The following is a 17,983-nucleotide window of genomic DNA, read 5'->3' as shown; positions in this document are numbered from 1 at the left end:
GAGAAAGAACAATGTATCTGAATGAAGATAATCTGTTCTCATAGAGTTAGTGAAGACTTCTCAGGATTTGAAATAGTAAAGCTATTTATGTCCTAAATTTTCTAGTAATAAATGCCAGTTACTATTTATTTTTTAAATTTAACTTTCCAGTTTGGAGAATCTTGATAAATTCCTGGTTGTTTTGGGAGAATCAATTTAGATAATGATTAATAAAGTGAAACCTTAATTAAAAATACAGAATTTTCCATGCCATAGATTTAAGTTACAAACCTAGGGCTGGAGTTTCTGTTCAGGTATAAAATTTACTGGGTGAGTCACATTTTCTATTTTAATTTACTTTGCAAAGTTGTTGCAAGAATAAAGATGGGAAAAGACATACTAGATTTTCTTCCTTTTGAAGATCACAGGGTAGATGGTTGACATGGTTTTTATCCTCAAAACAGCCATGTGTGGTGGGGCTATGCCCTGACTCACCAAGTAAAGTTTGTGGCTGAGCAAGATTTTTTTAAAAGTCTCCCTAATCTACACTCTTCACTTACCTATTAATTCTCAATTCATACTTTTTGAATTATTCTTCTGATATGGAAGGCTGGATTTTGTATATACATACAGCAGGGCTGTCAAACTCATAACCTGAGGGCCGGATGCGTCAAGCGCTGGCCACGCCCACATCCAGTTTAGCAAAGGGGGGTAATCGCAATACGTCACTTGACGACACTGTGACAACGCGAGTTTAACACCCTTGACTTACAATAAATTGGAATCTGTTGTAACGAGGCTAAAAAACAAACTACTTTCTATTAGATTTGTTGTGCAATATTATACACAGCAGATTTCACAAAATCTATTCCCAATCCTTTTAAATCTATATATTCAAGAACTTACAAACAGTTTGCTGGGATGCCCAGCATTAATCAATGCATCTGAAGATCTGTTTGCCCCATCTTCATTCTCATGTAGCAGATCCTGAAGATCAATTATGCACTGTGCTCCGAGAAATACAGAGTCCTGAAAAAAAATAATGATATAGGCAGAAGAATGTTACATACAAACATAAACCCTTATGCATGTACACTTGCTCAGTAATATTTGCCATAAGAAGTGAATAATTATTTATGAAAAAATTCTGCTTGCTACCATTTTGCTGCACTATTCATAAAGTGGCTATGTAGATTTGTGTGTTAATAATCCAATTTGCCTAGTATTCGTGAAATAAATGAAATGCCTCTTTGGGTAGGCATATAAGCACACACAATTAAACCCCTATTTTTTTCTCTTTTTTGTGTGTGCTTACAAGTTATTGTTGACTGCTGTTGACTGCTATAGTTTTTTCTTGGCAAGACCTCAGAAGGGGTTTGCCACTGTCAGCTTCCTAGGGCTGAGAGAGAACGCCTGAGGTAAGGTCACCCAGCTGGCTTCATTCCTAAAACAGGATTAGAACTCATGGTTTCCAAATTTCTAGCCTGGTGATTTAACCACAATGCCAGACTGGGTCTCTAAAGCCATAACTACAGAAGAAGAAGAAAATCCAGCACTTTGTCCCCTTTCATTTTGTTTCATCTTGTGAAAAAGCAAGAAAAGGTGAGTGGCAAAGATGATAATCAGATGGTGCATGTTAAAAGCTGATAAATCAGTCTTTTCAAAGACATTAAAGCCACATAATTATTCAATGAGTCCATCAGGCCAAAGCAACCACCCAGCCACCTATAGTCTCATTTTATAAGTTTGGTGGGCATATAAATCATTTAAATATATACAACAACAGCAACAACAAAAATAATAAATTCTGAACTAGATACAAAAGGAATCGAGCCAGAAGATGATGTGGTCTAGATGAAGATCAATAAATCTAGTTTTGGAAGAAATATCTATCTGGGTCAGTTCCAAGCGGGGAGAAAGACACTGGAAACACGGAGGCTAATTGGAAAGATGCTTTATTGATGGCCAGGACCACATGGGTTTGAGGTCCTGGGCAGCTGACTACATGGCATTGAAAATGAGGGTTTATTTATACCCTCTCTGAGCTTTGAACTTGAGCTTCCTGTTCCTGTGCAACAGCATGTATTCTGTTGGCTGCTATCAGATTCCTATCTAGGAGTTTGAGATAAGTTTGGTTGAAGTGTGCTGATGCAAATGAAGGGGCTTGTTGGCCAATTCCTATTGTGGCTAAGGGCTAATCCTACCTTTGTTCAGAATATCCTGTTTTGAATGGATTACCAAATCTGCCTTTCTAAAAGTTGACCCCTTAATTTCTACTTGGGGCAAATTGCTCAGGCTCTGAATTTCTGTCTTTAGAAACATGTTTCTCCTTTAGGGAAAATATAATATTCAGCCTTTTAAAAATATTTCTCAAAATACTTCATTCTTCTAGGAGGGGTGGGTGCTAACTTTCTACACTAGAAAACTTTTCAGACACAGGTTAGGAATACAGGTAATCAAAGCAGGGTAAAAAGAATGTTGTGAATAGATATTGCATCTATCTCAGCTTTTGATCCCGTTTTCCATATTTCAGTGTAGCTGGACTCCAGTGTAATAACTCTGACTTCTGCAGATGAGTCTTCTCCAGAGCCTGCAAGGATGTGATTAGTTCATGAAAATGATCCCTTGGATGGAACCCGAAGCATAGATCTATATGGAAATTGACTGGAGCTTTCAGTTTTCAAATGGGAGGTTATATTAATGTACAGTATCATTACTTAAAAGCTCCTTGCAAATGAAAAAAAAAACCCAACAGAAGAAGGCATTGTTCAATTGATCTGCTAATTTAATTGTTCTCATTTATTAAAAAAAATGAATAATTTATGTAATACATAAATTATGTAATACATAAATCTGAAAACTGTCTCAGATTACTTACTGTATCCATCATTCAGCATCTCATACAACCCAGGCCGAAAGATTATGGTCTGACTTGCATATTAAAATAGGCCATGAGTTGCTTAACAATTGTTTGTAAAAACTGAACAAACCATGATTGACTGCATAACAGATAGCCCAACTATTTTTTAAAAATGGCTTCCCATATTTTACAAACACAATAGAGTCTTAAAGTGAGCATTTGCCAGGAGACTCACTAAGTGAAGTTTAAATATTCATGTAATTATCTGGTCTGAGAATCCATTTCAAAACATTGTTTCTGGCATTTTTAATATGGGTTAAGAGGAGAGCTTCAGTACTTTCTTCCCATCTGTGACATCAATTCAGGATTTAAATCAGGTTTGACCAGTCAGATGTTGATTTGCAACTTGTGAACGGTTAACACCAAGGCTGCAATATTGTTACATAACACTTACTTCTAAATGCTGAAGAGACAATGGAATATTCTTCATGCATAGTTTGACCGTCTTTTCTAAGCTTTTGAATAACTTCTCCTGTTTATTAAAAACTTCATCTTTCACCTAAAGCCACAAGAACGCCACAGTTAGGATAAGAATGTAATTGCTAATAGTAATGTTAAAATGTCTCAGAGATCCTTCCCAGTGGTCTGTTATGGCATATTCACATAACACTAAATAACAGTTTAAGGGAATGTCAAAATACTTTTCACTGGTTACATTTCTTTAATTTCAGTCCTGTGGTGGTCCTTGTTGCTCTCTGAGCTTGGTGGTTTTCTTGCAGACATTTTATTACCAACCTTGGTAACAGCAGTAGTGCTCTTGAGGATGTTATCTAGTTTGGTAATGAAATGTCTGCAAGGAAAAAAAAACAAGCTTAGAGACCAACAAGGACCCCACAGTTCAACTCACTGCTACAAATAGTCTCTTCCATCATTTTCAGTCCTCTTCATCATTACCCAAAAATGAATATTGACATGTTTCATAGACAGACATTTTTAACTTCCCTTCTTCATATGGGAGCTTTTATTGTGTTAGTTGCGAAGAGTTATTTAAGTGAGATGGACAATTGTATAAATCTCATAAATAAATAAATCTACTCAATAAATAAAAATATTATCATAAAAAATAAGGGAAGTATTTCTGGGATTGTTTTTATTTCCTTCATGATCAATAAGATCTTGAGAGGAGCATATAAAGAAACCAGTCATAATTTCTGTAAAAAAAGATACTTCATTTAAGAAGCTTGTGTCTGTGGGTTCTTTCTGTGAAATGGTAATTTTGTGCTTTCAGTGAGCAAATATGAAATTGGTACTTTAGCCTTATGTTCACTGTCTTGGCCAAACTAGATCATATATGCACTCACAACCTTTTGGAATGCTTGTGATCCGTACACTATAAAATACATCTGTTAAAAGCTTTCATGGGGGGAAAAACAAGTTCTACTAGAACTGATAGATAGGATCAGTAATTGATTAAAGAAGTTAGAAGCTGCTGCAAATGTCAGCAATGGAAAATGTGACCTGAAGCAATAAATTAGAAGAAAGAAAAATGCTGAGATTTCATAAAAACATAATTCCACCCCAAAATGCTTCAGTGTTGTTTGAGTTTAAAAATGTGATTAAAAAGAAACTTTAACACAGAGAATTCCCTCTTCATCGCAAGAGCATTATCAATCATTATCAATTTTTTAGACCATATCATTCCACACAGCTGATAAGAACTGGCACAGAATCAAGGTCTGCAAACTTTTATTGTCAGTTCAGATTTCTGAATTTCCTTGCAAAGAAGTAGGGCAGGCTGTGTAAGAGAATCAGAAAGGCTGCTGCATGCCAATAGTGTCAATATTGGCTGAGATCGAGAAGCAGCAAGCTAAACTTAACACAGTTTCCTCTACTCTGTAGGCATTGATCCAAACATGAACTAGAAAAAGCTTTGAAATTAATCGAGCTGCCAACTACAATAACCTCATCTGAAGCCCCATTTTGACTTTTGTATTGTATGTTTGGAGTCCCGTCTAGGGCAGAAAGTTTCACAGAGTATTTTGTTTAGTTCTGGCTTCCATTAAAATATTAGTATTAAGCCACAGAAAAATGCACTTGCCTTTTTTGTGGTCAGATACATTCTGAAGCTAACTCTCATCAATAAATAGCACATAGTTACGATGTCAGTCACAGACCTAATATAATATATATTTCATGAGTACTTTACCTTGTACCAATAGAGATTATTTATTTATGCCCTGGTAAGCTACTGGTTAGCACCACTTTCTTAATGAGACTGGTTGGAATCACAAAGCAAAGAATTAAATAAGCATCCTGATCACAGTTCCTAATTTGTATATAGCAACTGCAGAATTGTGAGTCTGGCATATAAAAACATTCTTGTTAAAGTAAATTATATGTTCCAAATTTCTTAACACCTTGAGAAAACCTGTTTTGGAATAGGCGAATAGCAAGGACATAATAGGAGGAAAAGGAAGGATACCCAATGAATGAAAATTCTGACCGATAACTCTTACAATCCCTGTAAAGCAATGGCTGGATTCACATGTTGCACTAAGCCATAACAAAGTTGGCTTAGTTGTGGCTTAAGCATGTTGTATGAAATCGACCACTGTGGATTGTAACTGATTGATGTGAGTAAATCCAGCAAAGGTTTGATTACTCAAGAAATCATGTTTAAAAACACCATAGTGTAACAGTTTAACCACTTAAAATGCCTTGATAAGGCCACGCTTGGAATACTGCATTCAGTTTTGTTCACCACAATGTAAAAAAAAAAAAAGAAAGAGTGTAGAGAAGAGCAACAAAGAAGGGACTGGAAGCTAAAACATATGAAGAACGGTTGCAGGAACGGATATGTCTAGTCTAATGAAAAGAAGGACTAGGGGAAACATGATAGCAGTGTTCCAATATCTCAGGGGCTGCCACAAAGAAGAGAAAGTCGAGTTATTTTCCAAAGCACCTGAGGGCAGGACAAGAAGCAATGGGTGGAAACTAATCAAGGAGAGAAGCAACCTAGAACTAAAAAGAAATTTCCTGACAGTTGGAACAACTTGCCTCCTGAAGTTGTAAATGCTCCAACACTGGACGTTTTTAAAAAGATGTGGGATAACCATTTGTCTGAAGTGGTGTAAGGTTTCCTGCCTAGGCAGGGGGTTGGACTAGAAGACCTCCAAGGTCCCTTCCAACTCTGTTATTCTACTCTATTCTAATATGATGTGCAAACTCAGCGAGTGATTACCTGAGGCTCTCCTCCTGTCAGAATCTTCAAGTGACCAGTCACTCTCTTGGACTTTTTACTAATTGAGTGAATATTTAACTTTGAAAATTTATCCTTCAAAGATTCATCTTCATCATTCTTCTTATATTTAAGCACTGTAATCAGACAAATCACATTAAAAATAACAATGTATACTGATAAGGAAGCAAAGTTCTATCTACTTTTTAAAAAATGCTATCACATATTAAAGAAATAAAGAAACAGAGGCTACATGATGAAAAGGAGAGATAATTAAGCCTTGATGGCCACAAAAACTTTTTAAAATTTTAATTTCACAAATTGTTGCTGTCATTTTCAATAGCAGCCTTTATTCTATTTATTGCAAAATGCAAAGATGCTTGAATTCTATAGCAATTTTCATGTGTTTGCAAAGCAAAATTCTTAGTAAGTCTATCAGGGAGAAGCTCAGATACAACAAGAAAAAAATGCTTAATTTTATTTATATGCCTTACGCAAATGCAACCAAAGCTGTAGCAACTTTTTCAGTCTTCTCATGCGTTAAGATAAATAAGATGGGAAGAAAATGTGTTTTTTAGTTCTGGGATTTAATGATATTTTTTTTTGCCTATGAATAAGCATATATTGTTTTTTATGAAGAACAATAGCCCAAGGGAATTCCCATATAAAGAGATGAGATACCCATGAACTCTAAATGCAAGGAATGTCTATCACTTTGAAGTTAATAATTGTTGAAAACTGAATGGTGAACCAGATGAATATTGCTTTGATCCTAAAAAGAACATGCTATAATATGTTTGAAGCAGTGGTGGGATTCAATTTTTTAAATTACCGTTTCTGTGGGCGTGGCTAGGTGGGCATGGCTAGGTGGGCACGACCATGTGATTGGGTGGGCGTGGCTTTTTTTAACCACCCCCACCCCGTTTTTGGGGCTTTCCTGTCATCAGAGGAGCCTCTAGGGGGGCGTTTTTGCTCCCAGAAGCTCTTCTGGGGCTCAGGATAAAAAAAACGGAGCATAGGAGGGGCATGCAGCACCCCTTCATGCACTGTTTTGGGGCCTTCCTGGCCTCAGAGAAGCCTCTAGGGGGGTGTTTTTGCTCCAAAAAGGCTCCCCTGGGGCTCAGGAAGGGAAAAAAATGGAACATAGGAGGGGTGCGCAGCACCCCTCCATGCTCCATTTTGAGGCCTTCCTAGCCTCAGGGAAGCCTCCTGGGCAAAGCAGTAAGATGCGAGGGGAATCCCGGCATAGCTATTCATAGGAACAACTCATTATCGGGAGGTTAAAAAAAAAAAAAAACTTAAAGAGTGACTGGGCTGGCAGACAGGGTGAGCAAGCATTGGGCATCAGGCGAGTGGGGCAAGCGAGTGAGTGGTGACCGGGCGACCAGGTTGGGGGTGTGGCCAGCCAGAAATTACTACTGGTTCAGTGACCCACGCCAAATCCTTGCTACCGGTGTGCCTGAACCAGTGTGAACCGGCTGAATACTACCACTGGTTTGAGGATCCAGTCAAATATCATCGCCTATATTTCAACATCACAATAAACTATTTTCTCATAATATAAATAGGCTTAGCTTTTTTTCAGGGTTATGGCCCCTTACCATCTCTTCCTCAAGCATAGCCCCTGGGAAGAGTATTTGTTGGACTCCCAGATCTGAGTTGTGAAATGCCAAACAATGTGTTGTTGGATAGAAACAGAGAGTTAGAGATAATGCCAACAATTTGCTGCCATCTAATAATTGTTTAGATTTTTGCAGCCCTATTTTGTGATCAGATAAGCTTCTATGTATGTACAGAACATGCCTATCCAAAAATCAGCCAAATTTAAACCATAGACTATTGTCATATTAAGTGAGTGCTGAATTTACAAATCATATTAATACAAAATGGTATTAATTTGATTTTAACTTACCATACTATATGACATATGACTGGGCACCATGTGTGAAACCAGCCAATTGTAGTTAGCTCAATAGTTAAGCAGATTAGGGCTCCTGTACATGTAGTCCTCGATTTATGACCACAGTTCAAACCAAAATTATGGTCATACATCATTGTGGCCATGAAGTGAGATGCCCATCGAATTCCATCAATTTCTGCTGCAGTTGATATTTTGGAGCACTTGGTGCCTCAGGTAGTTGGGGAGGCCCTGGATTGCTGAAAGGTCATAAGTCATGAAGTACCTGTATAATATTTGGATCCTAGTCATATGCCTCACTACATTTTTGGGGTTAATAAGTGGGTGTTGATGCTTTCACATTTCTTTCAGGAATGCTTTTTACAGGCCAAATGAATTTTAAAACTTAATGCTAAGTGTAATTATTGTAGCTTGAATTTGACTAAAGATCCTATCTAAATGCTTCTGTTACAACAATCTTTCCATCAGGAGAAAGTATTACAAATAAGTTTGGCTTACTTTCACTATGCAGAACAATCATTCTGAAATCAGATAGATACCGGTATTAAAGTGACAGAATCATCATCTTTTAATGACCCCATAATCCCTTGCAGGGAGGAGTCTGGGCAACTGAATGAAGCTGAGTGTTTACTGCCCTTCCTGTCGCCAATGCGGAGTTATATTCAGCAGATATATTCTCATCTTGCCCAGAGAGAGAAATATCTGCCTCTACCTAGGATTGAACTCACAGCCTCTGGATTGTGAGGTAAGACTCCATCTCTAAGCCACTACACATAGAAACAGAGAGTTAGAGATAATGCCAACAATTTGCTGCCATCTAATAATCGTTTAGATTTTTGCAGCCCTATTTTGTTGTCAGATAAGCTTCTATGTATGTACAGAACATGCCTATCCAAAAATAAGCCAAATTTAAAGCATAGATTAAAGTGACAGAATCACTTTCCTAAAATTAAAGATTCCATAAAATAAGAATCCCACAGGAACAGGTCCACTGTCTTTCATTCCAATTGCATTGCCCATAATCATTATAAATCAATCCATGGCTTAATTTGTAAATAAATAATTTGGTCAGATCTTTAGATCAACCCAGATTAATGTGGGATGAACAACCCTCTCAGGAAAGGCATTTCACTTGTATATTTACAGACCCCTCACATCCTGGACATAAATTGTTTCAACTCCTTCCCTCAAAACGACGCTATAGAGCATTGCACACCAGAACAACTAGACACAAGGACAGTTTTTCCCCCGAATGCCATCACTCTGCTAAACAAATAATTCCCTCAACACTGTCAAACTATTTACTAAGTCTGCATTACTATTACTATTAATCCTCTCATCCTTCTTTTCACCCATCTCCTCCCACTTATGACTGTATGATTGTAACCTTGTTGCTTGTATCCTAACGATTTTTAATGGCTGTTTCCTAGTATGATTTGATTGCTTATTGTACCCTATGACTATTATTAAGTGTTGTACTTATGATTCTTGTCGAATGTATCTTTTCTTTTATGTACACTGACAGCATATGCACCAAGACAAATTCCTTGTGTGTCCAATCACATTTGGACAATAAAGAATTGTATTCTATTCTATCTAAGCTTTAGCCACAAGAAAATTCCTAGTAGATTCAGATAAAGATTTGTTTGGTCTAATCCTCTGTTTTCACAGTGGCCAGCCAAATTTATTGAAATCTTACAAGAATGGAAATGAGGAGAGTGATGTTCTTTCACAGTCATTCCTCAAGTACCTATATTTAAAACAAAGCTGCTTGCTGCTGCTTGCCATGCACGCAAGCTTCAAATTTCATTCCATATAGTAAACAAATCAATATGGCCCAGCATCTTATTTTCTATAATGGTCATTTCACTGTTCTGAAAAGGTCATACAAGCAGGTTCTTACAGAGATATTCCATATTGTTGACTTTCTCTTACCTATATCCTTTCTCCTTTTAAGTTCATTTATATTCATATTCATATCTTTCATAGCAACCAAGGCATCCTGCAATGCTTTGTGGTCGGGGTGAGACTTAGGAGTGGCATTCAAGAGCTCACACAATAACAAAGGATACTTCATGACACGTTGTATTGGTTTGATCATCAAAGATCCCATATCCAATAGATTTGGTTTTCCCCTGAAATTTAAATTAAGCCATGTTAAGTATAAAAGAGAGTTCTTGCAAAATAGGGAAGAAGAATGTATTTCCTTGTAATAATTAACTTTCACAACAACCCCACACTCACAGCAATTCTTACCGTAACAGGCTTATGAGTAGTGGGGAAATGTTAGCATGAATATTTGATTATTACAATTGTAGACACACCTAGTTTTGCAAACGCATTAGCATCTTCGTTGTTTAGTGTGCCATATAGTCAACACCTTCCATTGTTTTGTGAATGAATCTTAGAGGGCACAAAAGTCTAATTCCCTTCTGTTATAATTCCCACATTTTCAATCACTGTGCTGTCTTAGCACACCAAACCACAAACATAGTACTGCAGTTTAGCTCAGCATGGTGTACAAAGCAAGCTTTCTGGCTAAAGGTAAAGATAAAGGTTTCCCTTTTCCAATCATGTCTGACTCTAGGAGACAGTGCTCATCTCTGTTTCTTAGTGAAGGATCCAGCATTGTCCGATGACATTTTGGTGGTTTTGTGGCCAATACATGCTGAGGCACATGGAACACTGTTATCATCTCACTAAAGTAGTACCTATGTATCTACTTGCATTTGCATGCTTTCAAATTACTAGGTGGGCAGGAACTGGGGAAATAACAAGAGCTCACCCTGTCACACGGTGCTTGGGTCTCGAACTTAGGCTGTCAGCTTTCCAGCTGACGAGCTCAGCATCTTTAACCACTGAGCCATCACATCCCCTAGCTTCCTGTCTAGTTTAGCACAAAGTGCAAGCCCAAGGTGTTTGCTTAATTTAGTGAATGATAGTTCAATTAGCTGTGGCCAGAGGTGGTATTCAGCAGGTTCGGACCAGTCCTGGAGAACCGGTAGCGGAAATTTTGAGTAGTTTGGAGAACTGGCAAACACCACCTCTGACTAGTGATTTTACAGTATCCTTCCCCTGCCACGCCTACCAAGCCACACACAGAACCGGTAGTAAAAAAATTTGAATCCCACCACTGGCTGTGGCTAAGCAGATAGCTTAAATGCTGCTGCAAATGGCAAGAGATATTTGTCTATTTTATAAAAACATTATTTTTGAATGGTTTAAGTGACACCGAAATTTTGAACCTGAGCTAATTTCAAACCTAGACTTAATAGCATTTGTGATGATTATACAGACCTTAGGGAATGCTCCCATTACAGTGAGCAGAGAGTGCATTTTGCCAATTGGGGCATTTTATCATTTACTGTATCCTAGCACAAAACTTCACTGTATCAGACTGGAAATAAAACTTCACTTGCAATTAATTTAATATAACTAGTACAATCAGATTTTGACCTTCTTTCTACTGGCAAAGCAGTAGAAGTTTAGCAGCTGCAAATGTGTTTTTTCTATGACTTGGGAAGCTTGCTTGTTTCTTTCTATAAATCAGACTGTCATTATGGTACAAGAAATGGACAGGCTACTACATCTTTTGCAATCAGAGGTTTTTTTCCCCCTGGGAGCCAGCAACCCAAATATACTGTAGATTAGGTTGGATTGGATTAGATTAGATTAATTAGATTAGATTTATAAACCGTTGATGAACTTGTCCTTCCCTGTTGACTCACTGGCACATACAATATAGCATATTTTGTTTGCTTTTTAAAGTTGGAATTAGCATTATTTTTCCCAGGTGTACATCTAATCTTGGCAGAGTCATTTCCTAAATAACATGGCTGCAAATCAAACTGGGAGACAACAAAATCTCAGTTGTTAGTGGCAAGCCACTTCTATATTATCTCGAGGAAAACTACATGAACTGCAGTACATGTCTATGAAGTCATCAGGATTCAAGCTCAACATGAAGAAGACTTTACTTAAAAGCAAAACAAAATAAAAGGATCAGTGCTGCAGAATAAGGAAATTAATTTCTGCCAGTAACTCAGTTGTTTGAGCAGAGTTATTCAAGCCATATCTGACAGCTTGGGGGAGCTCCTACTTCATAGTATAGAGAACTCCGTTTCTCTGTTTAAATTGAAATGCAAAAGCTTCACACAGAAGGATTCTCATTTCTTTGCAGCTGTATATGTGTGTGTGCATGCCTAAATGACTCAAAATTATTCATAGGATGTCATAGAGAAATTATTCTGCTAATCACCACCATACTGTCTTTGCTATGAGTTAAGGGCTCTGGGTAGAGCTTAAAGAAAAGGGTTATTGTGGAGCTGGAACATCTAGTAGAAAGAAAAAACCCACATGCCAAAATGCTCATTAGGATTCCCAAAAAGAACAGAGCCTGTTATTGTGTCTGGAGCCTTGGAGGTTACATGAATCCCCTGTATCTAGTCCAAACAGCCCCATCCATAAATTGTATTTTGAAAGGCTAATGAATTATTGACCAATTCATAATCTGTGCAACAACTTTTGGCCTATACTTTGACAATGATAAGGGCACATTAATTTGCAGAAATTCAGCACGAGTAATTTAATGCACATCTGCTATTGATATGCCTAGGTAGGATCTCTTTTTGTCTTTTGATATTATTTGTACATGCACAACCTTAGGTACATTTGATTGAGACAAGAGCTTTATTATTCCAACTCAGGATCACAAAACCATGCAAGCTTTCTAATTAAAAAGTTTTCACTGGCCAGGGAAGGGTAGGTCAGTTGTTGAAACTGTGTTGATGTTTTGTTATAAGACAAGTATATATATTATGCTAGGTCACAAACAAGTTCCATTCATGACCTGAGGTACTGCACCAATAATGATTAGGTTAAATAGGGTAAGCTGGAAAGTGTTTCCTGATTTTTTTTTTCTTTAATTATAAGGCTGCTGTATTTAGAGTTCAAAACTACTGTATACACACCCAATCATTCAGAAATCAACAAAAAAAATGGGTTTACCAAAGTTGTTAAGCCAAAGCATGCTTTATTTATTTATTTGCCTTCCTTTTGTGAAGCCAACAAACTACTGATACCCTTACAGGCGGAGCTCGATGTAGAGCTTCATGGATAACATGACCTCATGAATGTTTAATACTATAAAGAAGGCATGATGGGGATGAAGGTATGAGGAGGTACGTCTTTTGTCTTCCCAGAGGATGAGAGTGAGCTGGTTGACTTCATCCAGGCCTTTTATATACTCTATGTGTTCCATATTAGCATACTTGAAATACCCTCTTCTGATTGGTCAACAGACACTGTACAACGATTGGTTAAAATACCCTACTGCAATTGGTTCGCTAAGAATCGCCCGCAATTGGCACGGCCGATCGCGGGAGATTCAAAGAACTGTCATTGGTTGCGAGCCGTGGGAAATCCCTATAAAAAGGGCTGCCGCGGCTCCAAGATCTTGTACAGATCTAAATAAAGAAATAAGAGCTGAAAGTCACACTGGTCTCTAGTCTCTTTTCCCGCGATCGAACACTATGAATGTTGGATTGAGATTATGTTCTGTTTCTGATCTCCTTCTTCCTTGTCTATCTTTTTACTAGACATTTAAAAAAATTTTTTTTGCTTGATTATGTTCTATCAAATCATTTTTTACTCTTAGTCCTCAAAGGACTACTGTACGTGATACTCCTCACCGTATAGATATGTTTTCTGAATGAACTGCCCCAACCTGCTCAGTTTAATGTTCTGTTTAGTTTAATGAAAAGAAGGATTAGGATGGCATGATAGCAATGTTCCAGTATCTGTCACAAACAAGAGGGGGCCAACCTCTTCTCCAAAGCACCTGAAGGCAAAACAAGAAGCAATGCATGGAAATTAATCAAGGAGAGAATTAACCTAGAAATAAGGAGAAATTTCCTGACAGAAAAAATAATCAGTGGTTTTGACTTGCCTCCAGAAGTTGTGAATGCTCCAACACTGGAGCTTTTAAAGAAGAGATTGGGCAACCTTTTTGTCTGAAAGGGTATAGGAACTCCTATTTGAGCAGGAGGTTGGACTAGGTCCAGGAGTGGGATTCAATCGGCATTACTACCAGTTCAGTTTTTGTGTTTGGCACACATGAGCGTACTACACCATTAACTGAGCCACTGGGACAGCTGATAAGAGCTGTGCGCGGGTGCGCAGAATTTTCAAAAAGCACTTTTTTAGTGCTTTTTCAACCTCAGCTGTGCCACCCAAAGCAGCTGAGGTTGAAAAAGCAGGAAATAAAAGTCAGGTAAGAGCCCGGGTGAGCAGGTAGGCCAAACAGCAGCAGACACAAAACCGGTTCTGTGTCGGCTGCTCTTCAGAGCTTCCAGTTCTGTAGAGCTAGGCAGAACCAGTAGCATCCCATCCCTGACTAGGTCCCTTCCAACTCTGTTATTGTGTTATGCCATTCTAAGTCCATCCACTCTGCTGCTGGCCATCCTCTTCTTTTCTTTCTTTCCACCTTTACCACTATTACAGCCTTTTCCAGAGAGCTGGGTCTTTGCATAAGGTGGCCAAAGCAGGATAATTTGAGCCTGTTCATTTGTGCTTGTAACAAGAACTCTGGTCTGATTTGTTTGACAATCCCTTTGTTTTCTTGGCTGTCCATGGTTTTCTCAATACTCTTATTGATATCCAAAAAAAAAGTGGAATAAGTTTTGGAACATATTCAGTGATTTATGTACATAACAAGAGATAATAAGGATCTTATAGGTAGCCCTCAACTTACAACCACAATTGAGCCCAAAATTTCTGTCAGACATTTGTTAAATAAGACTTGCCCCATTTAACGACCTTTGTGCAATTGTTAAATGAATCACTGCAGTTGATAAGTTATTAACCCAGTTGTTAAGTGAATCTGGCTTCCTCATTGACTTTTCATGTCAGAAGGTCCTAAAAGGGCCAGTGTAATGGTCATAAGTATGAGCCAGTTGCCAAGCATCTGAGTTTTGAGCACATGATCATGAGGATGCTACAGCAGTCATAACTGTGAAAAATAGTCATAAGTCACATTTTTCAATGCTGTTCAGTGCGGTAAGTTTGAACAGTCACTAAATAAACTGTAAGTTGATGACTACCTATATTATACATATAAATAGGTTTCACAATTAGCCACCCCAAATGCAGGAGGGATGCAATACTGTAATACATCTAAATAAATGTATAACTTACCCTTCTTCATATATCTTTCTGCAAAAAGAAAAAGAAATACACACTCATTAGCAGTCTCTTAAGAAAAGAAATAACAATAGCACTTAGACTTATATAATACAGAGTCAATGTATTGCCACAACAATCATTTACCCACCTCAGAAGAATGGAAGGCTGAGTCAACCTTCAGCTTGGTGAGATTCAAACTGCCCAACTGCTGGCAGTCAGCAAAATTAGCTGAATTAGAGAATATTAGTAGGCTAATCCTAATTCAGGTGTCTTTGATTATTTTTTTTGAGCCAGAGGTCATTAAGTATTTTGAGAACTGTCACAGGCATCTGATGAAATGGCTATCACAGAGAATCTAACAAGTCACAACATACCAATTTTCCAGAACTGTTGAAATTATTTTTCCATGATAAACAAGTGCATCTTTAAGTCTCCCAGATGCATTCTATCACCTCAGCTTACCTTTGTATTTTTTTTCTTGGCAGATAAACACACTTCTTAACAAAATACAGGCTGGAGTCACCCACCTCTTTCATTGTTAAGATGAATAAAAGTATATATAAAAGAATAACAATAAAAGAACGAAGTATTTATTGTTAAAAATAAAACCTAAAGGACACAGGAGGAATCCAAAAGCCGTATTGTAGACCCTAAGTGCTTAAACCAAACTCTATTTTGATTTAGTATTACTATAATAAGGCAGTAACTTTTTCAATATTACATATCTCTGCTAGCGCAATGGGACTTTTGAATCTTTACTTCAATTTTAGATTTAGCACAGTTTGATATTATATTGTAATGTTGTGGGAATAAAATTAAGGGAAAGTTCTATTTGTGTGGCCCTGAGAAAAGATGAGGCATTTAACAAATAAATATTAATGAATAAATAACTTCTAACTACTGCTTTGTTGAAGAACAATGGAATATTACTTTTTTCTAAAAGGTGTTTCACTTTATTGATTCCTCAGTGAATTATTCTTTTCCAATCTACTTCATGAAGCCTACATTCCACTTGCTTCAAAGAGACAAGCAAGAGTCAAGCACTCTGATGGCTTCACTTCACTGTCTCATATCAACCCTTCCAGAAAATTCCAAAAGCTGGAAGAGGCTAATGCTCAAGTGCTTCCATTCAATTGCTGGAATTTTCACAACCCCAGTAAATAGAACTGTGGTGTAGAACTTAAATATATGAATTTTTGGGCCTTATTGCATGAATAATAATAAGGAGACCTATTCTTAATGTTCTATTTTTGGATTTCTGGTGAGGAATTGAAGAAAGCTCCGCTAAAAGTGGAACCAACAGCTGCGCTGGAATGAAGAACTGGAAAGTGGACTGGCTCTTTGTAATTCCCCTCTGGACAAGGAGAATACCTGAAATCACCCAGAAGTTCTCCTTAAAGTTGCTCCTTGCAAGGAGAATGCAAGACAGCCATCTTTGGTAGGTTTAGAGCTCTGGGAGACAATAGGCATCTTGTTTGACCCACAGTTGGCACCTTTAAGGGCACTGGTTTTACCTACTTTTCTAATCACTTTTGGAAATTGCTTATTAACTGATTTTTGGATAGTAGGAATCTTTGGATTTACAAGTTTTACAGGTGAATTTCCTTCCATTTTTAGCCACACACGTTTTAAATACAAATTTAAGGGCTTAATTTAAAAAAAATAATAAACCGCAAAAGGGTAATTAGAATTTTGATTTTAGAAAGTTACAAACAGTCCAGATGGATTTGAAGTAAGATTTTGGAATTAATTATAAAGAATCTTTCCTGTGGGAAAATGCTTTTGTTTTGAATTATTAAAAAATATATACCGGTAATTAACTATTAGACAATAGAGAGAACTGGAAGGAACTAAATGTTACAATCAAAGGAGACGAACACTCAAATTACTAATACAGAATGAAGCAAAATATTTTAACATTAAACATATTGATTTTTTTTTTTAACAGTCAACTAGTTTTAAAAATATGAGTCACTATAATATTTAAAATATGCTATGGAAGTGGAACAAGTGTTACCTGACATGATGACAATTGATTTAAATTTGATTTTAAAATGACAGGTTGTGACATGGACAAACATGTTACACTGGACGTATAAAAAATTGGCTGATATCTTAAGAATGAAAAGGTACTGTAGATACAAAAACAAATCAAGACAATAATCTGGATAATTTAACTATATTGGATTTACAAAAGAGGCTAAATCTTTGAAGAATTTTATGAGAAGAAACAAAAAAGAAAAAAAGAAAGAAAGAAAGAAAGAGAGAGAGAAGAAGAGAGAAGAAGAAGAAAGAAAGAAAGAAAGAAAGAAATCAGGACATTATTTGAAGAGACTAAAGATCAAGATTATTAAAAGGAAGGAATATAAAATTGATTTATTTGATTAAGGTTAAATTAATATCTTGTTATCTCTGATGATCCTTAATGGACTTTTACTGCTCAGTACTGAAACAATGATTCTTTAAGGATTGTTTATAAATATGATATGGGATATGAGAAAAAGATATCATTTATTGTATTTTATGAGAAAGTGATAACTTATTGAAATTGTTTATACTTTTGGTAAAAGGGTAAGTCATTTCTTTATATATCTTTCCTTTTTTAATGTTTTCTTTCCTCTTTTCTAATTTTTTCTGCACTTTATATTGTTTTATTTTTATTCTTTGTTTTTTAGCTTGTATTAGTTTTTATCGTTATAATAATAATAAAGCAAAAGTAACATAAAGATAAAAAGTAACATTGTATTTTTGCTAACATTTTTAATTCCTTGAAGCCGTGTAAAAGGAGTCAAAAGCATTAGATAAA

At 36.8% G+C, this 17,983-nt stretch overlaps 1 protein-coding gene across 3 annotated transcripts in view; it reads right to left on the bottom strand.

Moving 5' to 3' along the window:
- The window catches only part of ARHGEF38 (Rho guanine nucleotide exchange factor 38), a 53,410-nt gene that overhangs the window by 17,631 nt on the left and 17,796 nt on the right, over positions 1–17,983 (bottom strand). For 2 of the 3 annotated variants that reach the window (XM_087962923.1, XM_087962924.1), the window contains exons 5-9: positions 15,190–15,207; positions 9,931–10,130; positions 6,081–6,214; positions 3,294–3,398; positions 886–1,008 (exon numbers count right to left, since the gene is read on the bottom strand). In XM_087962923.1, coding sequence (XP_087819049.1) covers positions 886–1,008; positions 3,294–3,398; positions 6,081–6,214; positions 9,931–10,130; positions 15,190–15,207 — 580 coding nt within the window. The remainder of the gene's footprint in view (positions 1–885; positions 1,009–3,293; positions 3,399–6,080; positions 6,215–9,930; positions 10,131–15,189; positions 15,208–17,983) is intronic. The other variant, XM_087962925.1, reaches the window with a different exon arrangement.

Source organism: Notechis scutatus, chromosome 4, assembly GCF_049901735.1.
Source record: "Notechis scutatus isolate UNSWTSFEM ecotype Mainland chromosome 4, rNotScu1.2, whole genome shotgun sequence".
Classification (NCBI taxonomy): domain Eukaryota; kingdom Metazoa; phylum Chordata; class Lepidosauria; order Squamata; family Elapidae; genus Notechis; species Notechis scutatus.
This window is presented reverse-complemented; position numbering and strand designations above follow the sequence as displayed.